This window comes from Camelus dromedarius, chromosome 31 (assembly GCF_036321535.1).
Source record: "Camelus dromedarius isolate mCamDro1 chromosome 31, mCamDro1.pat, whole genome shotgun sequence".
NCBI lineage: Eukaryota > Metazoa > Chordata > Mammalia > Artiodactyla > Camelidae > Camelus > Camelus dromedarius.
This window is the reverse complement of record NC_087466.1, coordinates 20,922,518-20,946,833: the sequence shown is the minus strand read 5'-3', so window position 1 is coordinate 20,946,833 and position 24,316 is coordinate 20,922,518. Positions and strand designations below refer to the sequence as shown.

Here is a 24,316-nt window from a genome sequence, read left to right as displayed (position 1 = left end):
CCCAGACCCACTCCTGCCAGCCTGTGGGCTCGTCTGGGCGCCAGACGACCAGGAGCGCCAGACGACCCCCGCCAACCTCAGGTAGAGAGGAGTGAAGGTGGTGGCGGAGTGGAGAGTCACAGTCAAAGACAAAGGCAAAAGGACGCAGGCTCGGTGCAGCGACACCTGCACCTCCAGACTGGGGCGTTACTGGCCAACTCTGGTCCCTCGCGGTGGACAAGGAAGGCTGGATGACCGAGCGAGACTGTCCCAGGACGCACCGCTGCTGCTGTGTCTGCTGCTCCCTGTGAGCCTCAGATCAAGCCCAGGGACCCCTGGGCCAAGGGGTAGCCCCAACTCCTGCTTTCAGCTCCAACGCCCAATCAGACCCCGCTCTCCCAACCCTCACACATCACCTGCTGTTTCTTATGTTGATGTTTAATGGGCAGTATATTCACTTGGACCAAACTCTAAAGCACATACCAGACAAGCCCCACTCCCTGCAACCAGCAACTGTGTAAGTTTCCTGTGTGTTTCCGGGTATACTTCTTGCCCACCTGCATGTATTTATTTATGCCGGTTGTTCATCTGCACACATTGCCTGCGTGTTGCTTTTTCCATTTAACATACGTTGGAGCTCTTTGTCAGGACACAGAGAGCTCCCCTGGCGGTCTTCTTATAGCTACGTTGTATTCCACTGCCCAGACGCCACTCGTTCCACACAACTCCGTGTCCGTCTGCGCTCACAGGGCGGACAGGAAGCTTCCCGTCCCCAAGCACAAAGCAGAGAGCAGAGCAAGGGGCCCCTGAACCAGCCGTTAAATCTTTCGGCCTCAGTTTTCCCATCTTCACAATGGACCTCACACAAGATCCTGAGGCTGGACCGGGGATGCTGGAGAGGTCCTTCCAAGGCCCCTGGAAAGGCCAGACCACTGCGCTAGGTCTGGCCCACAGATGGGAGCTGCTGGCTGTCTAGGAACTGTAGGGGCTGCAGGCAGGACCCACGTGTTAAAAACCAGCCTCTACAACCTTCGCTGTACCCAAGAGAAGCAAAAAACAAGCCAATGGGAGATGATGCCTCTGCAAGCTTCACAGAAACAATCCCACCCAACAAATTCTCTAACTCAAGAGCGAGACTTCGTTTCCAGAGTCTGTCCTGAACGGCGGCCCCGTCACCAGGCCGGCCAGGAGCAGGAACCGTGGGGGGTGGGGGGTGACAGTGAAACCGCATCTTCGCCCAGATGGCCCGCTTTATGAAGCCTGCCCTATTTATAACCCACACGTGCATTCGCTCAGCACCCTCCCTCTCTCGATGGCACAAAACCACCCTTTGCTTCTCTCTGTATGAACCTTAACGGTTCATGTCAGTAGTTCTTCCCCTGATTTTTAAACATTTGTTACAAGCCTGAATGCTTTCCTTGAGGGTCAGGAAGCGTCAGCAGCAAGGTTTCCTGGGTCTCCAGCAACAAGAGTGATTTAAAACAAGGAAGAGGGAAGCTGCTTTCTGGGCGCTTTCATGGACTTAGAAAAAAAAAACCAACCAGCAAACCAGGACCAACCCCCCCCAGTAACCTGGGGGTTAGTGTCAGCAGCCCCACCCCTGCGGCCATCCCCCACGCTGTTCTCAAGTTTCCTCTTGGGAAAGCTCTCAAAAACAGGCAAGACGCTCGGCCCCTTCTCCAGAGATGCAAGAGCCCAGCGGAGCCAGAATTAATATAATTTCTCCTGACTTTTCCACGCTCCAAATACCCCAGGCACGATGACATTATGAGCCAACTATATTACATCTAATACATTTTTATGTTCTGCTCCTTAAAAAGTGACATTCACTAGGCAAAAAGCACTCAAAATAAAAGTACAGTTGGACGTTTCAGTTTTTCCTACAATGTCCGTTGTTTTGCTGTACACACCCCACCCTCGTCTGCGAGGTTTCTAAAAATGCTCATCTCTGTGGCTTGTTATCGGGCCTCTGACCAGGCGGACCAGGGCTGCCCTCTCCAGGGAGCCACACCTCAGACTCTGAACACACCCAACTCGATAAAACAGGATATTTGAGCAATAAAACCAACTCACTCCCACCAAGAGGCCACTCGGCCTGGCCAGTGTTACTTCCAGAAATAAAGCCTTCGGCCCCTGACGTCCCCTCCCTCCTGCCCCCCGGGGTCCCTGAGGGGTCACTGCTGTGGATTAACAGGCTCTTTCTTGTGCACCTGGCAGTTAATTCACAACCTGAGATCAGACCTTCCGTGGATCTAAATCCAGGTAATGGCAAAGCCGTGTTAACCCCTTTCCACGTTCTGATGAAGACACTGCGTGAAGAGCTGTGTGAGGTGTCACAGTGATTCGAGTGCAAATGTCTCCTTTCTAGGGAAGGAGATGTTCTCAAACAACTTCCAGATGTCAAGAACGTCTGTAAAAGCTAACTGAGTTAGAAGAATAAGCAAGAGCTAGAAAGCGGTCTGAGAACGGGAAGCTCCCCCCCGGATTATCCCCTTCTTCCCAGCGCGGGGAGGAAAGGGTACGACAAGGTCTCACGGAGACACTGCCTGCTCTTCGCCGCCTCCCAACTCGGGAGAAAGTGGGGAACTGGCTGCGGAGGAGGGAGGTGCAGAGCTGCTGGGCGAGACGCGCAGGGCCAGGAGCAGCGCCAGGAGCTGGGCCCCGGGACCGCCCAGGAGAGGTCTGAGCAAGGAGGGGAGCCCAGCCGGGCCGAAGGAAGCGTTCTCCTCAAGTCCGGGAGCAGAGTAAAGGGAGATGACGTTGGATGTGACAGCAGGTACAGAGGAGCACTGAAGCCACCCAGGAAGTGAGCTCGTTAACTGACATTTAAGAACAGAACGGACATGGGGTGCCTCCCGACATGCAGCCCTGAGAAGACATGACATCACTGCTGTGGGGTTCCTGCCCTGAAAGTGTAACCCGGATCCAACCACCAGGAAACACCAGACACACCCACAGAGGGCCGTCCCACAAGACTCTGCAAAACCTCAACGTCAGAACGACCAAGGGGGGCTGAGGAGCTGCCCTGGAGAAAAGCGACATGTACGGTGAGGATGTGCGACCGCCATGCAGCTTCCGGGGGATGTGGCCCGGGAGCAGGTGACGGTGTCGCAGCAACGCCGGCCCTTCCTGACCATGGGGACTGCACCACGGTTTGGCAAGAGAATGTTCTCGTTCTCCAGAGACACGTGCTGAAGTCTGCAGGGGCCAAGGCTCACGATGCCTCCAACTTCCTCTCAAAGGGCTCAGCAAAAACCAAAAATCACAATCACACACACAGAGAAATAAAGGAAAAAGGTTGCTAAGATAATGTTAAAAATCGATGTCAAAAATGTTAAGAGAAAGCTGATGACAGGGCAAGCTGGCTAAAACGCACCACGGAGCTCACCACTCCGTTCTCACAGCTTTTCTGTAGCCTCAAAACTTTTTCAAGAACAAAAGGTTTGAGTCACTAATCCACATGTGCAACATCTAACGCTTAGCCGTCACGCGCTATTTCAGGGGCTTTACTAATGTTGGCCCTTTGATGAAACAAATAGAAAAGTGAAAAGTATCTGAAGCGGGCTGAACAGTGCCCCCCCAGCATCAGGCCGACGCCCCAACACCCAGCACCCGGGAATGTGGCCGTGCTCGGAGATCGGGCCTCGACTGGGGATGAAGTTGAGATGAGGCCACTGGGGTGGGTCCTCATCCGGTGTGACAGGTATCCTTATAAACAGAGGAGACTGAGGCACCAAAGACGCCAGCGATGTGTGTGCACAGAGGAAAGACCACAGGAGGACGTGGCGAGACGGCGAGGAGGGAGGCTCAGAGGAAACCAGCCCGCCCTCACCCCGACCTGGGACGTCCAGCCTCCAGAACGGGGAGAAGTAAATCTCTGGTGTTCGGGCCCCCCAGCCTGTGCTGTTTTGCTGCGGCCACTGGGCTGACTGAGCGTAGAAAGTCCTTCCTCAGTTAACTGCATTTTCAAACTCTTTGACCACAAGCCACAGCCAGACGGAAGTTTCCCGATGCGGCCTGCACCTGCGCCATCCAGACAAGCACTCACACGATGACAGTTTCCCCAAACAGCAGCGACACCTCTTACGACCCGTGACGCACTAGTATTTTCTATTCTCATCTGTCCTGTTTCTATCCATTTAAAATGCGGGCAGGGCCTTTCCATTGGGCTCACGATCCCCTAAAGGGTCACAACCTGCAGTGTCAAAGCCACCAGATCGCCTGGCCCAGGCCTCACGTTGGTGGCCCCGTGGAGTCCCTGTACCTCACCGTGGGGACAGGGCCACAGCAGCACTGGGACAGCAGCCCCCATCGCCTGGCTCAAGGCTGGATCTCCACACAGGGCCCCCCCCTGGAGAGCCAGGCCATGTGCTGGGGTGTCTGGGGAGGGGTGCCTGCCCTCGCCAGCTGGGAGCACCCCCGACCCCCGAGCCCGGGCGTGGGGTGCAGACCTACCCCGGCCGAGTGCACCATGCACTTGGGCGCTCCAGTCGTGCCCGACGAGAACATGATGAAGAGGGGGTGGCTGAAGGGCAGCTGCTCGAACTCCAGCTGGGGGGCTTGCTCGCCCATCCCAGTGGCCAGGAAGTCTTCCAGAAACACGCTGCGGGCAAGAAGGCATGGAGACAGATGGTGAAGGTTCCAGAAGGCCGGGGGCATCCGCCGAGTCCTCCCGCTCGCGCCCCTCCACGTCCGCCTGGATCCCAGGGACCAGCCTTGTCTGGGAGCTTTCGAAGAGCAAAGGGAGAAGCTGGGGCTCATGGGTTCATGCTCGCCCAGGGAAAGCTCACGGAGTGAGTGAAAATTTCCAGGTACTTTATCAGCACTGCTGGCAGGGCCAAGGGCTGCCTTTTCAGAGAACTTGAGCACTTTAACAGACATCCTGGAGAAGGACGGCTTACAATTAACATGTTGGCTGTTACACGCAGACCCTGCAGAGGGGTCTGAACTGATGCTCAAGTCTTCGGAGCCCAGGCATCTCCTGTCCGCTGCCAACCATCTGGTTAGCAAACGCCTTGCTTCCCCTGGTCCCCCAAAGGGGAGCGAGGGCCAGGTGGGCCTGACCCCTCCCCTCCTGCCACGAGGAGAAGGGAGGGGAGGAGGTGATGGGTTAGCGAGCTTTCCTGACGCGTGAAGGTCACAGCAAGCAGCTCAGCCAAGGCCAGAAAACTAGAGCTTTATGGCAGAAAACCTGCTGGGCAAACATCCTGTGTTGTCACTAATTTCCTCTACCCTGAGGTTTGTAAAGGCCAGATCCAAGTACTTGTCCAGGAACACATAAAACTAAGCCCAGCTGTGGGCCATGGCCTGAGAGGCCTGCCCCTGCCCTGCCCCCAAAGCTGACGCAAAGAGTCACTGCACGCGACCGAGGGCCACCGGAGGGGCTGCTCTCTGAGCAGAAACACTGCGGCAGGAGCTGCAGAGGCACCTTGGGAGAGGTGCTCGCTCTATTTTGAGATCAGCAGGAACATCAATCCCAAAACCCTGGCACTCTTCCTCCCTTAGAAGGGAGAAGAAGAGGAAAACCCAAAACTACCGTTTGGACAAATGGAACTTTCTCTTTTTCAAGGAACGGGAAAAAAATCAGTTCAGCTTGGCCCACAGCACATCGCCAAGGGTAACTACCCCGAAATACAAACGCAGACACACTCAAGGGAAGAAGTGCGCTGTCTTGCACGCGAAGGCATCCTTAAAGATGAGGATGCCTCCCGGGGGATGCGTGGCGGTTTGAAAAGGGAACCCCAAATAATTCAAACTCTGAGTGGTAAATAGCCAAGCCCTCCTCTCCGGGGTGTCAGGAAACTTCTTTACCGTGGACCTTTCCAGCCAATGAAAGCCCCGTTCTACCCCCCACCTCCCACTCAAGTGCCATTTACACAAAGGGCCCAATCTAATCGGATGCTTCACAGAGAAAAACCTTCTCTTTCAATTGGTCTATAAATCACAGTAAATAGGGATTACTTTTGTTGTTCTTCTGAAAATGAAAAGCCCAAAGGGGAGTCCCGCTTCCCGGTCTCCGCACGCGGCACGGGCAAGCTGGGTCCCAGATTATCCCTGCGTCCAGCAATCGAAAGACGGAGAGCGAGGGGGGCCTAACTCCCAGGGTGGAACGGGGGGAGCTCTCGGCATTGTCTCAAGCTAAATGAAGTAGCTAATATAATTCTTCTGGATGCTCTCCTTTTATCTCAATTACTGGTAAACATTCAGAAAAATAAAAGCCAGGCCACCATGGGGCCAGCGAACTGTCTCATTTTTCCTCCTGGGCTCTGTGCCTTATGGCCCCATCAGTAAAACCAGGGGAGCTAAATTCATGGCTGGTTGTAATTTGTCAAGGTCAGCAGGGTCCCCACAGTCTAGGGGACAAGTCCAAGCCCCCGGGCTGCCTGTAAGGACCTGCACAATCTGACCCGGACGCTCCAGAGGACAAAGCCCACTCCAGTCTGTGGCTGTCACCTGCTCATGATGACAGACAATATTACTGAGAGCCACCTTCGTGCATGCCTGTGAGGAAAGGACCATATCGTCCCCTTTTTTACAGATCGGGAAACCAAAGCACAGAGAGGTTAATCACTAGCACAGGGTCACACAGCTGAGACGTGACCTCGAGCAGTCTGGCGGGGACCACAGCCTTCACAGAACAGTCACTCTACTGCAGATCCCTTCAGCCTCTGGAATCCAGTCACCTGCAGCTGTCCCCAGACCCAGCTCACCTCTCAAGGCCACCGCAGGTGTCACCTCCCCCAGACCCTATGGAGAAGCAACCACACTCCTCTCTCACCTTCTGGCACTTCCTGTCCCTTCCTCCACTCAGAGAGCATGGCTGTGTCTACTGGGCCCAGGGGTAACAGCTCTCCCTCCTCGCAAGTGTGTCTCGCCCCCCAGCTCGATGGTCCATCCCCCATCACCAGGGGCCGCACACGAGCTTTCTTCCTCTCAGGACCCCCAGCCACGCATCCGCCACCGTCTGCAAGGCCTCCCACTCCCCCTCGGCCCCCCGCAGCGCACACAGGACCCCAGCCTGCGGCACTGCCCCTGCCCCTCCCGGGGCCTCTGCTCGCCGCTCAGGGGCTCCTGCCCGCAGCCCAGACACACGGCTCCCCGGGAAGGTGCACCTGCACAGGTAAACACGTCTCATCTCGGGGCTCTCCCTACAATCACTTCAGGAAAGATGAAAGGGGTGTGACAACAAGAACTCTGGGAAGAAGTCAACTGTGGCCAAACCATAATCCATGCCCTTAACTCCTGTTCAGAATTGAGGCGCTGAGCATTCTGTCTGGTGCTCGAGGCGTGTGGTCTATCAGGCCATGAACTGCAGAAAAGGAAGGAAGATGCCGTTCACAATGGGGACAAGAGATAGTTCTAAAATGGAAAAGCGTACTATGTACGTGTGCACCTGTGTGTCCACATACACGCATATACGTGTACACACCACATACAAATGCACACAGCTCCACGCGTGTGTGCACGTGTGGATACACATCAGCCACTGTTCAGAACCGCTGTGGCCAATCCAGGGAGCTGGTCTGGCCCCACCCAAGACCACCTCTTCGAAGGGACACAGACAGGAAGGGTGAGGATGCCAGGGACCCTCGGGGGCCCACCTGCAGAATGACGATTTTACCTCTAAAATGCTCCCAAGTGGAAGCCCTATAGGATCCGCTGCTGGAGGGGGGGAGTTCGGGGGGTTCTGCACGGGAGCTGTGAGCAGCCTGCGGCTGGCTTACCTGTTTGGAATCTTCGAAATGTCTATCTTCTCTCTGGAGGAGACGTAAGGGATCACCACCACTTTCTTCAAGTCCGGCAGCCCTGAAAGCAGCGAGGGACGAGGAAACACACACTTATAGGGCCCGACACACTCGGCCGCTGATCTTTTCCTTTTGCTGAAACGTAGCACAGCCCGGGGCTGGGCCCATGCGGGGCTTTGTAGCTTGCAGCTCCCAGGGGCTTTCGGGCCCCCGGGGTGGGGGGGCTCCCACCCCCGCGCCCGTCCCGCCGTGCCGGCCCACGCACCTTTCACGACGCGCTGCAGCTTCTCCACGTGGCCGTGCTCCTTGCCGTTGTAGACCACGGCTTCCACGGAGAAGATGAGCTTCGGCTGGATCTGAGAAAACCGGTCCAGAACACCCTGCAGTGGAAGGAAAGGGCGGTCGCTGGTCGTCCAAAAGGCAAAAACCTCCAGCAGCCCACAGGACCGGATTTCCCGGGAGAGAGAAAGCGCCGTTACCAGTGCAACAGCCACGTCCCCGTGTCCCCGTCACCCGGAGGCAAACCAATACAGACGGTCAGCAAACCGGACGTGCACGTGATCTTCACTTCAAGGAGGGCGTCAACACACAGAAGGACTTACAGACGCGCACTAAGTTCCCCGGACGGGAGAAGAATGGGGTGAGTACTTGCACCACCAAAAAGCTTCCCCACGTCACAGAAACAGCCTTCCAACACAGCTCCTCCAGCGAATGCAAAAGAAGGCTCACGTTCCCAAAAGGCAAGTGGTCCCATATTTTGGTTCTCTCTTCATTTTCAATGAAAGAGGTACCCGAATTCTCCGAATGATACCTTTTGCCAAGCAAGTTCATAAACGTATAAACGTGTACACTCGTAAACAAGCCTCATTTTAAAAGCCAGGCTCTCCACACCCAGCTGTGTGTCTGCGCCACACGTGGAGCTGCCGTCCCACCGAGCACAGCCCTCTCCCTGAGAGCAGGTGCGCCGCCCACCTTGTTTCTGGAACTGTCGTGAGCCGACGCGGGTAGCCCGAGACACACTCACACAACCTGCGTGCGACTCCGAGGGTGACAGGTACAAGCTCTCTGCAACAGGCCCCTCCCGGCTGGCCTCGAGTTCAGACCGTGGTGGAGCCATCATCACCCACAGAAACAGCACCTGGGAAGGCACCACCCCGAAGGCGCTCCTGGTCTCTTGCACGGTCAGTCCGATGCAGCAGCTCAAGGGCACCACCTGGGGCTACTCCAGGGGCACCAGCAGTGATGCCGGAACCTCCGTGTGAGGAGCTGATGGGTAGGGTGTCCACCCTGGTGGCATGTCAGAGCCACCTGTAGCACGGCGATTAATTAAGCTCAGTAGATAACTCATTAACTGGCCTGGAGTGAGCCAAGTGCTGCAGCTCAGAGCCTGCAGGAGGGGAAGCACTGACTTGGCAGGAGTCAGCAAAGCGGATGCCCAAGACAAGGGGCGGCCAGGGCCCATCGGAGCGGTCCTGGGGGCCGCAGCATCACTTGGGGCCCCAGAACTGCTGAACTGGATAGTCTGTGTTTTCACAAGCCCTTCAGGCGATTCCAATGAGCGATACAATTTGAGACTCTCTGGGCTAAAGATTCAGGGACTGAGATTCTATGCCGTCCACTTTTCCAGACCAGAAGCTGAGTCAACAGGGAAGAAATGGTAGAAAGCGTTTGTTTATTCCATCTACCGTGCTGGGCACCGGGCCAGGGAACCAAACAGAGTTCCTCCTCCCTGGAACATGCAATCTATCAGCGAAAAAATAGCAGAGCAGTTATAAGTGTCATTGTTTCCAACTTCCAACTGTTTTCAGTGAACTTCACTCAGGAATTAGGTTGCCAGGGAAAAGAAAAGAAAAAAGGAAGAAATTAAAGCCATAAAGAAAACTAATGATGGACTTGATCAATAAAACCAAAATCTTTTTTCCAAGGCCAATAAAATAAGCCTCTTGATAAATCTGATCAAGAAAACAGATAATATTTCTAGCTGACACTTACACAGTACTTACTATGTATCAGGCACTGTGCTGGGCACTTTACTAACAATAGGCACTCACTTCCCGCTCAGCGTGACCGCTGACATTATTGTCCCCATGTTACAGATGAGTAAACTGAGGCACACAATCACCAGCCGCCGGCTGTTCTGGTCCAGGAGAGGCTGCTCAGTTGAGAACTGCTTTCATGTCAGGACAAAACACACTATGATCGCGCAGCTGACCCAGATATGGTGCTTAGCAACCAAGCAGTGAAACCAAGCCGGGGCTGCATCATGTGGACAGCCGCCCAGAGCGGGGAGAACAGCTGTCCTACTCTGTGCGCGCGCGCACGTGTGCACACGCGCGCGCGCACACACACGGCGACCTGAACGTGCTTTATGAGGGTGAGGGCTACAAGCATGAGCCTGGCTCTTCGATGTGCGGATGTCACAGGTCAGACTACCCCGCTGTCTTTGAAAAAGCCACTCACTCCAAAGTAAACAATGAAACACAGGAAAAACCAAATGGTCAAAACACATAGGACCCGGAAGTCTCGGTGAGAATGGCAGGTTGGGGACCAAATAATTCAAATCAGGATACGCAAGTGCGTTCTCGGCAATTTTCCCTTTATCATAGGGATCTTCAGTGCCATGCAACGGGAAACAGGATTCAACGCAGGAAAGACATCCATGTTTCATTGCTAACTTCAGGTGAGTGCCCTTGACTGAGAAGGGGGTGCCGTCTGAGGTTAAAACAGTGATTTCGGAAATTAACAACAGGCACCTCTTTTTCAAGCAGAGATTTGCAAACCACTGAAGAGGGCTGTCCCAGGCCCACGGCCTCCCCTGTCCAGCCCCAGCCCCACCTAGTCGGTTCTTCGGGATGCTTCCCTGCAAGTTTCAGCTACTGGAAAAGAGCGGAGGTGTCTGAAGCTCTGGCGTCACTGCTTTGTCCCAGGTCCTCAGTGAGCACAGAGGTACCAGAGCCAGCGCCGTGCCTTATTACCTGGACCAGTTTCCCATCCTGGAGGGCTCACCGCTGGGAGCTGGCACATGGTGCCAGCAGCCGGGGGTGGGGGGACGTGAAGTCACTAGGCTGACACATTATCTGTCAGCAGCTCCACACTCGCTCCAAAGGACGGCACAGATGCCCACCTGTGTCTGACAGGATGGAGAGAAGGGTACCTCCAAACTAAGGACCGCTTCCCAGAACTCAGGGCAGAGTGGAGCATCTTAGCAGGAAGGCTTTTGGCCCTGTCATCTTCTGACCCAATGGAGAGCTCTCCCCGGAGGCTCAGGCCATCGCGCCTGCCAAGATTTCCTAGAACTAAATGTGCTGCAGGCCGCGGCCAGCACAGAGCCAGGCTGCCATCTAGTGCACACGTGCCTCCCGCGCCCGCAGCAGCTCCAGACATAGCCGTCACCCCGGAAAACCCGCACCAGCCTCGAACCAGGGCAGGAAGGCCCAGGACGCTGCTCCAAAGACGTCCACCGGCTGCATCCTCTACCCAGATGACCTGGGGACCAGAGGCAGCTGGCATGGCCTCTGGTGGTGACATTTTGCACAGGACAATGACCTGGGAAAACAGATGCAAGGTTAGCACCAGCTGCTGATGCTGCAGCCACGTGGGAAGCGGCTGGGCCCCCGCCTGGCCCCTAACCCTCTCTGGGCTGCATCTGGTGGCTCAGGCACACCACCCAGGCCACCCAGGAGCTCTGCTCCCTGCGAAGTCCTCAGGCAGGGGCTCCATTTAGACCCCAGGAGGCCAGGATCACCACCTCCCCAATGCCACTCATGCTCTTCCAATACCTTTATAACCTCTTGTAAGTTCCAATTCACTCAATAACACTCATGGCCCAAATCGTTAATAACAGCTAACACCCACCCAGCTCGGGGGCAGACTGAGCGCCGTCCTGTGTTAGTGCTGCTGTGCTCACAAGCCCCCCAAGCTGTGTCCTGCAACCAACACAACACACCCCTTCTTGAACCCGTCACTGCTTCTGTGCAGCACAGCTCACAGCCTGCTGAGGGATCCAAGCACCCGTGGACTCAGTCCCAACCCTCCAGGACCCCCCATGAGGACGGCCTGGCCCCAAGCAGCTCACACAGCCTCACGAAGGGCCTCAAGGACCAAGAAGACCCCCACTGGAGCACCCGTCTCAGGTCGGTCCTCACTGACCCAGGTGGTCCTGAGTGGAGGCCCAGGAAAGCCTCAGGAGACACGACCACAGCCAACAGTGGTGACCCTCCACCTGGGGTGACACCATCCCTGAACTCAGCAGGGCTCAGTCCTCACCCCATGGACCACAGACTGGCCTCAGCCAATCGCTTCACTGCTCCAGACCTGTGTTACAGAAGCAGGTCTGTCCCTCCTTTGCACAGGGTAGGGGGAAATGAGATACATCTTGAAAACCTTCACCAGAACAGCAAGCCTCAAGGCAGACGTGAGTTTCAAGCTGGTACCCAAAAGCCCAGCCTGCAGACAAGGCACACCGACTACAGGGCGCACAGCTGGACAGCGCCAGGAACCGCACCTGCAGCCCACGTGCGTCAGTCTTCCTGCGCCCATCACGGGCACACTCGTACCACACTCATCTCCTGAGACTCTTCCCACAGGCCCTGATCTGCATGTGAGGACAAATAACACACCCAGGGATGCGCTGAGCAGTGCCCAGCACAGGGCCACACCCACAGCAGAGCAAGAGCAGGCAGGGACACAGCTGCCCGCTGCGCCCTCTAACAGCGGTCTGCCCTGTGGCTCCTGAGGGTCCCTCATCCCCAAGGCGCTACCACCAGGAAAGTTCCCTGATCGGGAAGTGGGGGCCCCAGGAAGTCCTGCTCCGCTGCTTCCCCCTTCCTGGTGGGGCTCGGCACGCGCTTCCTGCCCCTGCCTGGGCCACTCCCGCAGCTGCAGCCTGGTCCTAGGTGCGCTCAGGGTTTACGGGATGAAGAATGCGAAGCTCAGATCCAAAGCAAGAGATCAGAAATGGCAGTGATGGACACAGGGAGGCTTCGGGGAAACTTCCGTGAGCAAGTCTGGAAAACCATCTGCTGAGGATAAACTTCAGAAAATCTCATGTTGTCCCAAAGTCACAGGAGAGATGACCAGGCATCTCCTGCTCAGTGTCCACGACACCACAACACTGCCTGTGGCACAAAACACACACTAACGTGGCCAAGACACACAGCCGGGACGTGAGAAATAGAGGAAAAGAAGGAAGAATTGTTTAGTTTAAAACTTAAAACAAGATTCAGCTCCTTCTGGCTCCTTCTCTCCTGCTGTTCCCAAGTCACCGGCCAGGGAGACGGGGGACGGGAGGCCCTCGTGATGCCATTTCCTCCCAGCCGTGCTGGGCCCCCCGCAGCTGCCCATGCCCCAACCCAGGACAGCAGGGGCAGAGCCCTTCCCTGCGGAAATCCCACAGGAACGTTCCCCTGTGGTGGCCGCACACCCAGGACACTGCAGGGCACAGAGGCACCCCCTCCATGGGGACCCCGACTTACGTTCACGCCAAAGTCCGGGGACGTGGAGCTCCAGATGGCCCCGATGCTCACCGCCGCCAGCATGGCCTCCACGGCGTACGCGCTGTTGGGTAAATAGCCTGTAAAGGGCGCACAGGGAGAAAGCCTGGTTCAGGCTGCACCCAGTGCAGTGGACTGCCAACACCAGCTCCGAGAGCCAGGGCGGGGGTGGGGAGAGGCGCCGGCTGCAGGTGGCTCGCAGAGCTCAGCCAGGCCCACCCTACCTGCCTTGACATCTCTTGCTTGGATGACCCCATCACCTGCTGCCAGCCTGGCCTCTTCCGCCTCCGCCCTGCTTCCCACTCTGGGCTCAGTCACAACAGCCTTCCTTCAGTTCTTCAGTTTTCCTAAGCTTCTCGTGCCTCAGGGCCTTTGCACGAGCTGCCTGGCTATCTGAACACTCCCCAACCCCGCCAGCCTTCCCTACTCAGTGCATGCTCACCCTTCAGCTCTTATCGCAAATGAAACTTCCTCGGGGAAGCTTTCTCTAAGGCTACCCCATGAACTCAGGCCCCCTGACCAGTCGCCCACAAAGCACACTGTACTCCTCCTTCACCAGATTTACTGTAATGACCACCCATGTATAATCATTTTAACTGGCAATTTAATATCTGGTTCTCTCATGAGGGCAGAGACTACCTATCTTGTTCTCTGCTTTACCAAATGCCTTCACCAAGCTCTGCACATCAAGGACCACAGACATCGGCCTGCTGGCTGGCTGGTGGAGGGACAGATGGATGGACAGAAGGATGGCCGGATGCTTGGAGGGATGGAGGGACAGGCAGGCAGGCAGGGAATGAAACTGTGAGCAGGATAGTCAAGAACCAAAAACAAGCCTGTAAGGGGCTCAGACCCTCCATCTAGTAGGAAGTCCCCAGAAAGGCTGTCAGGAAGGGGCCCCTTCCACCCATCACTGTCCATCTACCCAGTACCCCTCGTGTAATCGTAGGACAATGTCAAAGCCAGGAAGCCGACACTGACACCATGTGTGTGTGGTTCTTCATCATTTTATAGCGTTTTCTCCAGCCATCACAATTAACATCCAAAACACTCCCACAGTTTATCTTCAGAGGCTGAGTGCTTCCACGTAGGTGGAATTTTACTTAACAATGTTATGAACTGAAATTGTCTATACTGTTGAAATCAACACCCACTTTTAAATAAAATCCTTTTCAATTAAAAAAATGAATTGATTCGTTTACTTTTCTCCTCTGGGCCTTGGTTTTTCATCTGGGAAATGGGCAGGCTGGTGGCCTTTGGGGCTCCTGGCATCTCTGCCCCTGGGGTCTGTGCGTAAGAGGAAAGCAGTCAGGTGAGTCTCCCCACTGATAAAACTCCCTCTGCCGGGTCTTGGGCACTGGGACTCGGTCTACAATCATGTCGGCACTAACAGCGGAAATCACAGAATGAAAATCACCCTCAGAAGTTCCCAGGGAGAGCGCCACGTTGGAGGCGGGTGGCCGGCCTCCCAGAAAACACAGCAGCCGGCTTTTCCCGACCTCAGAAGGAGTCGCTGACTCTCTAATCAAGCACCTGATGAACTATCTGGAACTATCTGGCTCGTGTTTCATTTAAGGACCACGTTTTATTTAAAAAATAAGACACGTCTGTAAGCACTGGATCCTGCTTGGCACGAGGAGACGCCCACACGAAGGACTGGAGCCGGGAGCCGGGGACCCGCAAGGCCCAGCCTCACGGCCCAGCTCACTCTGGCCAGGCCACACTTTACGATATCCCTTCTTGGCCAGCTTCTGGGGCACAAGGACACATGAGGCTGTGTGTAATCGGACACGACTCCACCTCGTTCCTGAGCGGGCCTTCCAGGCCATTCCCTGCGCCACAGGCCCCTCCCCTACCGTGACAAGCGCTCAAAATACCCACCGACCACCCGGTCTCCCTTCTTCACACCCATCTTCCTCATCGCAGCTGCAAACAGAGCCACCCGTTGCCACAGCTCTTCAAAAGTCACCTTCACAATTTCCTCCTTGCCTTCCCCTGGGAACAGAAAAAGGACAGGTCATTCGTGGAGAATTCTAAACACAGGGGTTCTGAGTCACAGACGTCGACGAAACTCACACCTGTTCAAACGCAGGTTAGAAATATGAGCCCGGGAAGTGTTACACGGATGCAGGGAAGGCTAACCAAGACGTGGCCACTGAAAGTTTTTTTTTTGTTTTTTTTTTTTTACCATTGGGAATGCTCTTATTAAGTGAAGATCCTTTGATTTGGGTTGTGATTTTTTTTAATATACATAACTTTTAATTTTGAAATTATAGCTGTCCAAGAGTTGCAAAGACAGTCTGGAGACTATCTTCAGTGTTGAAGATTGAAAAAGTTCCAGAGACCAACTGCACGGCGGCGTGAACACAGTTAACACCACGGAACGGGGCGCTCCAAGATGGCGCAGATGGTAGATTTAGTATTGTGTGTTTTTCACCGCAACTGAAAAAAAGGAAGGAAGGAAGGAAGGAGCCAAGATATTATTTGGAAACCATACACTGCAGACTCTGGATGCTTCCGAGCCTCTCCAAGCACATGGCCCCACGTGAAGTGGCATCTGGACGCTAAGAGAGGAAAACCCGAGTAGCCAGCGGGACTCACTTGCAACATAGAGGGCCACCCTGTCGTTCTCCTTGTGTCGCAGGAGGTTTTCCGCATAGTTGAGGCGACTGCCTTTGAACCACTCGGGGACGTCAGCAATCCCTTTAGACGTGTCCACGACCTACAGAGGATGACAGCAAACCAGGATGCACACGCACGTGAGAGCGACACCACAAGTGTGTGACAAGCAAGTCCACGTCCCAGGGAGCCAGCTAACTCACTCGCCCAAGGAAAGCATCATTAAAAATGCGCTTCACAGACCACATGCTGAACTGGCCCAAAGGCTTGAAACTGAAAATAGAAATGAATGTGGTACTGTGTACCTGAAAGCTGCGAAGTGTAGATCTTAAGCATTCTTGCCACCAAAAAAAAAAAAAAAAAAAGTTAACTATGTGAGGTGATGGACGTGCTTTCTTGGCAATCATTCCGCAAGGTCTATCAAGTCATCGCATGTACACGGGAAACCTATACAATCGCGTGCATCAATTACTCTTCACTAAAGTTAAAAAGAAATTGTGGGGGGAGGGTCTAGCTCAAGGGCTAGAGCGCATGCTTAGCACGCATGAGGTCCTGGGTTCAATCCCCAGTACCCCCTCTGAAAAGTAAATCAGTAAATTTAATTACCTCCCCCCCCCAAAAAACAAACCAAAAAAAAAAATTTTAAAAGAAAAAGAAATTAATGTTAAGGGCAAACAGCACCCCCACTAATTTATTCTTTCAGTAAGTATTTATTAAGCACCAACTTTATGAGGGATGCTGACAACAGAAAGCACCTAAGACAGAGATGGTCCCAGGTCAGACCAGGTGCATAGAAACCAGGAGATCAAGGCACAGGGCCCACCTGATCTTCCCACCACCAATTTTCTAAACGTTTGACCCCTGCCTCCTTCCTCAGGGGCTGGAACCTTGATTTTCTTCTCCAAGTGCCTTCAGATGAACCTTTCAGAATGGTTCACCCCATAAACAAACCAAAAACACAATAAATTATACTTTGAATAACCGAGTCCCCATTCCCCAGATATTTGTTGATAAGGAGTTGAAAAAAAAAAAATCTCTAAAATACAGGTTAATAACAAAACTACTAATAGTTTAAAAAACAACAACACGAATGTATATAATATCACTGAACTGTATGCTGTGAAACAGTTAAAATGGGGAATTTTGTGTTATTGGTATTTTATCACAATTTAAAATTTTTTTAATAAAATAAAAAGAAAACGGTGCTCTGCTCTAGGGTCACTCAGATTCCCAGGACGAGGCCTGGGGTCCGCACATCCCGGAGGCCCAGAGGTAACCGGGTCCCCGTGAGGTCCGCGACCCCAACGCAATTTCCTGCCCCACTCCCTAGGGCCATGACTTTTGTCTGCTGATGTGAAGTTTTCCAAGAATATACGATTTAGTCTTCACCAAAATTAACGCTTCACTTAGGAACACAACCACGAAAAGATAATGTGTAAACAAAATCTCCACTTACCTCATCGTACGTGCGTGAGAAGACAATTCCACTGAATTTCCAGAACTCTGCCCAGAAGTCTGAATATGACTCAACTGACCAATGGTACAAGTCATTATAATTTTCTGGAAAAAAAAAGGTGCCAGATAAATCAGATTCATCTTAAAAGGCGAGCCGCAGTTCAGTAAGATGGACTCCCCTAAGGCACGATATGTGTGTCTGAGTGGTCCAAAGGCATCTGATGGGGAAGGACCTCAGGAAGGTGGGGTACCTTAGTGTCTATGGACGCAAACCCACCACTGCCAGGCCCCAAAAGGAACAAAAGCAATGGGGCAGTGATTTTGTATCTTAACCATCATGCCTAAGACCAGGGACTCTGGACCCAGAAGGCCTGGGTTCAAATCCCGGCTTGCTCCTCTGTTAGCTGTGAGGCTTGGCCAAGCCACATAAGTGCTGGGTCCCTGTCTCCCCACCTATAAAATGCAGGTGACAAACAGCACCCACTTCACAGGGCAACTGTGAGGACTCCAGTGAGCCCCCGTATAAAATGCTTAGAACACGGCTTTGGACGGAATCAGAACTGCATCGCGAGTTTGCTATTATTATATCGGACAAATTCAGGAAACCTGGATTCAATAGATTTGAAGACTCAGAAGTTCAAAACCGGAAGCTTACTGGTAACAGTGCTCATGCCAGGACAACGCTGGTGGATTATTTACGTATTTTGACTTCTGAATAAGCAATACATTCAAGTGATTCAAAATAACAAAGGTATAAAATGTTACATAGTTTGAAAAAAAAGAAGTCCCCGTTTCTCCGGCCCAGAGATAACCAGTTAAAGAGATTTCTTTGTGTTTTTCCAGTGACTTTATGCGTGAATAAATACATCTCTCTCTCTCTCTCTCCCACTTTTACATGAATGGACGTGCACTCTTCACATGAGGTTCTAATCCTGGTACCTTGGGAACGTCACGTCCCCTCTTTGGGCCTTTTTAACCTCAATATGACATACGTTCATTTGCAGATGCTCCAGGGATATGATAAAGCAGGCAGACAGGTGACCAACAGGCCAAATTCTCACCGCCACCCATCAACTACAGATTTAACTGTCCTCCCGGGGGTCTACGCAACCATCCCTGCCCCTTAGCAGTGACCCTTCTCACTGTGGCAGCCAGGAATTGTCCTCAGTCACGTCGGGCTTGTGAGCCGGAGGAAGAGTGATCTGAGAGCCAGGGCAGCCGGGGCAGGGCGAGGACACCAAGGGGAGGAAATCAAGGGCCCAGGTAGAGAGCTGAAGAGAGCGGGTCCAGGGCAGGAGAGCAGAAGAACCACCCCAGACAAGGGGGGAGAGACGGCCTGGAGGTCACATGACCATGCTCAGAGCGTGGCCTTAGAGCGCTGAGCTCAAGAAAGGAAGGGAACCTGGTTCCTAGTGATGATGCCCACAGCTCCTCCAAGCGCCACGAGAGAGCCCCCCCGAGCCCTGACCATCCACTCAAGCAAAGGGCCACAGCCAGGTCAACCAAGCTCACAGGGGAAGCCACCAGGGACGGTGCCTCTGGAAAGCAGCGGTGAGCCCTGACTCTCAAGACGGTGCTCAGGGACTCCAGGCAGACACGTCGCCTCTCCGGGACTCAGTTTCCCTTGAGTGTCATCTGGAAATTGGCCAGAGATGGTCACAGATCCTCCGGTGACGGTGGAGCGCTGACCCTGGGCTCCAGGGCCAGGTCAGGTGACCTGCACTAGAATTCAGCTCTGCCATTTACTAGACCACGACCTCGGGCGAGCCGCTTCCCCTCTCTGAGCCTCAGCGTCCTCGTCCATAAAGCGGGACAACCACAGGGAGTGTGAGAGCGCACGCCGCGCAGGGACATGGGCTCTGGGCCAACTGTCCGGGTGCCGATCCCACCCCTCCAACTGGCTGGTCTCGCACACGTCACTCATCTTCGCTGGGCCTCAGTCCCTTCCTCCATACGAGGACGACGATGGTACTGACTGCAGGCTCGCTGTGAGGACCGAGTGAGTCAAAACACTTAAAACGATAAGAATGGCCCTTGGCAGAGAGAAAGCGCCCGGAGGCGTCAGCCAGCATCGACAAGGCTAACCAGCGGCAGGAGTGGGACGGGCTCCCTGACAGTCTCGGATGAAGACTTGGAGACGGGATGTAAAGCTCGGGAAGCATTAATAAGCAGGAGTGCGAGGCCGTGTTCTCAGCCTAGAAGGAGGGCAGCTCCAGGCCCGGGGCGCTTCTCCGGGAACGCCTGTGGGAAACTGCACCAGAAAAACAGGCCGCTCAGCTCCCCTCTCTCCCAGGCGTTGTGTGTGTGTGTTTAATCACCCTGGTCCTTACAGGTTGCAAAGGCGCCAAAACTGCAGGCTGACACAAGAGATGGAGCGGAGGCTTGGAAGGCAGGCCTCCCCTGAAGACGCTAAAAGCCCATCGCATAGGACGTCCCGGAGGGCGGAAGAGGTCACCAGCCTGCCCGCCCGCCCGGGGGAGCGAGTGGTCCCCACAGCCTCTCGGCATCACAAGGACCCAAGAGGATGGCGGAAGAAGTGGGTGGACTTTGTGTGGAAACTTTCCCACCGTCCACAGCACAGCCAAGTCGTCCACACGATTCTCCAGGCGAACAGCGGCTCCTGGGGCTCCTGCGCACACACCCTCACTCCACCCAGAGGCTGCGACCTGGAAGCCCGCGTGACTGACCACAGGCACATTTGGTTCAAGGTGCACAATGTTCATAAAGAAGCTGAACTGGCTGATGTTAAAACTGCTTTTCAAACGAAATTCAGGATCTCTGGCTTCTCCTTCGTGGTAGCCGGCCAGCAAGTCCCACCTCCTGGCATTGACATCCCTGTGTCGTCCCTTCCCCAGGCTGATCTGCAAAACCAGCGGGATGTTAGGGAAACAGCCGAGCATGTCTGTGAGGCTGGTCACACACCTGCTCTGTGAGAAGCCGGTGGCCACACTGTACAGACACTCAAGCAGTCCTAGGTGGCACGAAACAGAGGTGTCCTCCCACAGCCAGTACCAACTCACTGCCACGTGAGGGAGCCCCTAAGAAGTGGGTCCCCCAGCCCCGCGGAAGCCTCGGGATGACGGCCACCTGGCTGACTGATGGATGGAAGCAGCCTCTGGAGATCCAGAGCCAGAAACACTCAGCTGAGCCACTCCCAGAAGCCTGACCCACAGACAGCGAGACATACTGAGTGTTTATGGCTGTTTGCGTCACTAAGTCTTGGGGTGATTTGCAGTGCAGAGATAGGAGACTAACGCCCTGTCACATTACGTGGTGTGACAATCAGCCAGAGCAGGTAACAGCTGCCCCACCTGGTCCTTCACCCACATGCCAGAGGCGCCCTCACACAGCAGCCAGGAGCCCTGACTACGGCTCCTGGGCTCACAGCTGCGAGATCTCAGCCAAGACTCTGAGCTTCCATTTTCTCAGCTGGGAGATGAGATAAATGCAGCACCTCCCTGGCGGGGTTTAGTTAATCCACGTAAATAAAGTGCCTGATGGGGCCGGGCCTGTAGGAAGCACTCACTAAACATTAACTATGCTCGGTACCTCTGTCACCTGTCCGGCCACCTCACCGCTGCTTCCTCTCCACCTGGGAGGGTCTTGACTAGTCCACACCTTCGAGTCTCAAATCAAGATTTGGCCAGCTCCCTCCAGCAGCCTTCTGATAGACCCGTGTGCGCCGAGCGTCCAGAAGGCAGCCAGCACAAATGACCCTCAGTGCCGCTGCCTCGGCATGAGCCTGCTCCCGACAAGGACACTTGAGTGGTTCAAGGACAGAGACCAAGCCTTCTACTGGTTGGCCAGCTCCATCCCGGATGCGGGCACACAGCGGTGTCGCCATTTGTGGTGTAAAGGCATTCAGCATGGTCCCCCAAAAGAGCGTGTACTGTGAAGCAGGTGGCACTCTCCCAGTGAGACACTGGGACACGCAGCACTGTCCAGGGGCCTTTTGAAAGAGACCTCATGTCACATGTACTGAGCTCGGGCTGCAGGCTGCCCCCAAGGTCTGCACCCAGAGGAGCCCAAGGTCTAGGTAGGGATGTGCGGGGAGTCCCCAGGGGAGCTCTCCCGGAAGCCGTGACAAGAACAAACCAAACTATGGCTCCGGTCGTGGGAGACGGACTAGGCAGCTCCCCCGAGGCCCTGCCCCTCCTGAACCGCAGGGATGGACTCCTCCTGCCGACCCTGGTCTGGGGACACCAGGGTCCGGGGAGACAGGATGGTGGAGAGGCAGCCAGGCTGGGGAGCAACCCCTCTCCTTCCACCCATCCACCCCCAGGGCCAGAGCAGCGCTGAGGCCCCGGGAGGTTGTGCCTGGCTCTCTCCCTCCATCCAGGCAGCAGCGCTGCCCAGCGCCGCCCACCAGCTACACACTAGCCACTGCGGGCGGCGCCGGTGATCCAAGCTCAGAGGTGTTGTCTTTGAGCAACAAGAATGCTCGCAAATAAATGAAAAGGCAAGGCCAGCTGACAGTACAAACTACATGCACTTGGAGAGCAGAGGAAGGGAGAAAGTAGACAAAAAAGAATAATCAAAAGGAAGGCAGCATTTGAGCTGATTTTAAAGCAAAGCCCAAAACCTTCAGGGCCAGGCCCCCGGAAAGGAGAGAAGCAGGCTGGGTTAACCAGCAGGAGTGGACGAGGAGGAAAAGGAAAAACCAAGCTCTGAAATACCCCCACCCAAGGGAGGCACGCCACTCGGCTCAGCTGACGCGGGTGCGTGGGGACGCAGGCCCAGCGCCACTCTGGGTTTGCAAGAGAAACTGGCAATCTCGCTCTTCCTGTGCCGTCTCTCACCGTGTGAGCCGCTGGAACTAAGTGTGCAGGTCCAATCTGGCCCTTGGGCCACCAGTCCTGGCCTTGAAGGACAGGGAGGAGTTGGGGAGGCAGACTGGGGGCTCCCAGGGCCTACCAGTGTTTACTCGGCCACACCACCAGCCAGGGGCAGGTGAGCGCTCGGCCGGACCATCTTTCACCCTCACACCCACCCAATGACACAGGTCCTATCACTGTGCTCATTTTATAGATGAGGAAACCGAGGCCCGGGGAGATCCACTGATTTCCTCCAGATCACACAGTTAGCAAAGCAGTGGAGCCAGTTCAAAATCCCAGTGGCCAGATTACAGATGGGTCTCGCCCACCTCACAGGACCGCCCTGAGGGGGCATCATTTTGTAAAGCAGCCAGGCTGACAAGCACCAGAAGAGCTGGCAGAGGAAAGAGAGACAGAATCAGGGTGAGGTAACACAGAAGAGAATGCAGTTCCACCCCTGGCTCTTCTAGGGAACCAAGTCTGTCCCCTAATCCAACACACATTAATTTACCAACTACCACCTGAAAGGCCAGGGAGCAGTAAGAGTAATAAGCCAGTCCTGCCTCCAAGGTGCTTGCTGTCTAGGACAGGAGGGCGGGGGAGCGAAGGGGCTAGGGGAAGCGATGACACCCACCGTGCTTGGGAGGGCTCGGAGGCTGCCAGGTGGCCAGGTTTGCAAATCCGTGGTCAACAAGGAGCCACTGTGAGCCCCGCAGCCCAGGCGTGACTAAGTCAGACCTGTGCTTCAAGACTGCTCTGGCAAAAAATCACGCAGGGGGTACTGAAGAGGGGAGAGGGGGAAGGCACGGAGCAGGAAACCCAACCAGTGTTCAGGGAAGAGGAAACGAGGGCCCCGGGGGACGTGCTGGCACTGGGGTGGAAGGGAGTTGATGTAAGAAGGCAAATGTCTCCATTTCTGTGACACTACGGACAGAAACAGGAGTCCCTGCAGCCAGCAGAGGGCGAGAAGGGGAGGAAAAGGCTCCAGAAAGAGTTGGAAACCCCGGAGGCTGGGAGGCTCCAGTAGGTAGTTGGGCAAGCCAGGTAGAGCTCAGGGAAGTTTCTCACCCAGAAAAGGACCTTCTCATCCCGGTCCACACCCAGCCAGGTGGCTCCTGAGGCTGGGGTTGTAGCTGGAAGGGAGTTCCTTGACTAGAGTCCTTTGGGGACTGGCAGTGTAAACATGTGAATGGAAGGAGTTCAACCCCCATCCTGAAGACTGACTCCTACCTGACCATCCTTCTCCTTGGTGCCCAGAATCCATGCTGCCCTTCCAGCAGGGTCAGCCTGCTGGGCAATAAGGGGGCAGCAGAGGTACTGTGGGCTGGCAAGTGACCCCACCAACAGAGGGAAGAGCCCAAAGTCAGAATGGCCCTGCGTCCGGAGGGAAGCCCCCCAGGCTGGAGTGCAAGATGCCATGGAGCGCCTCACCTCACAGGTAGGACCGCCTCGCAAAAGACCTCTCAGTCCACAGGGGTTCCAAGGCCAGAGGGGGGACCCTCCCGAGGAGGGGGGCCTCCCAGGGAAATGGACGCTGCAGTGAGGAGTAGGTCCCCCTGAAAGAAGAGGAGATGATACCCCGCACAGACAAGGGGGCAAAACCCCAGTCAGAAGATGCCCCACCCGCTGGAGAGGGGCCCCGATGTCCAATGGTCCTAGAGAAGGGAAACTGGAAATCAAGAGACCATTACAACAACTTGGAGGGGCCCTGACACCAACGCCCGGGAAAAGGGGGCGCCCCAAAACCCTGGAGTTGCGTCCCTCTGCCAGGAGGTCCCTCGGACCCTCGGGGGGAGCCGGATTTATGCAAGGTCGTGGCCCCGGGAAGTGGCCGGGAGCCCCCGGGAGGCGCGCCCCGCACTCACCCAGCGCCAGGCCGCAGGCGGCGCCCACGGCCGCCCGGAAGCGGTCCATCTGCGTGTTCTTCTTGTTGTCAGGCTTCCACATCACCTGGCACTCCAGGATCTCCTCCCGCCCGGCCCGCGGCTCCTTGGACATGGCTGCGGCGGGGACGGCCGGCGGGGGACGGCCGGGGCGGCGCGGGGCTGGCGGCGGAGGTGCGGGCGCGGGGCGCGGCGCTGAGCGGCGTGGCTGACAGGGAGCAACTGCACGCGACGCGGCCGCGCCTCGCCGGGACACCCGGCGAGCCCCGCCCCCCGACGCGCCCCGCCCCCCCGCGGCCGCTCTCTGCAGGCTCCGCCCCCGCTCCCCA

The 24,316-nt window shown here is 55.4% G+C and overlaps 1 protein-coding gene across 3 annotated transcripts in view; it reads right to left on the bottom strand.

Moving 5' to 3' along the window:
- Nucleotides 1–24,255, bottom strand: part of AACS (acetoacetyl-CoA synthetase) — a 41,624-nt gene extending 17,369 nt beyond the window's left edge. For 2 of the 3 annotated variants that reach the window (XM_031442490.2, XM_031442492.2), the window contains exons 1-8: nt 23,970–24,165; nt 17,292–17,395; nt 15,818–15,938; nt 15,098–15,211; nt 13,199–13,296; nt 7,990–8,104; nt 7,704–7,785; nt 4,435–4,582 (exon numbers count right to left, since the gene is read on the bottom strand). In XM_031442490.2, coding sequence (XP_031298350.2) covers nt 4,435–4,582; nt 7,704–7,785; nt 7,990–8,104; nt 13,199–13,296; nt 15,098–15,211; nt 15,818–15,938; nt 17,292–17,395; nt 23,970–24,102 — 915 coding nt within the window. In that variant the 5' untranslated portion in view covers nt 24,103–24,165. Of the gene's footprint in view, nt 1–4,434; nt 4,583–7,703; nt 7,786–7,989; nt 8,105–13,198; nt 13,297–15,097; nt 15,212–15,817; nt 15,939–17,291; nt 17,396–23,969 lie in introns of all 3 variants that reach the window. The other variant, XM_010986352.3, reaches the window with a different exon arrangement.
- Nucleotides 24,256–24,316: the final 61 nt, after the last annotated feature.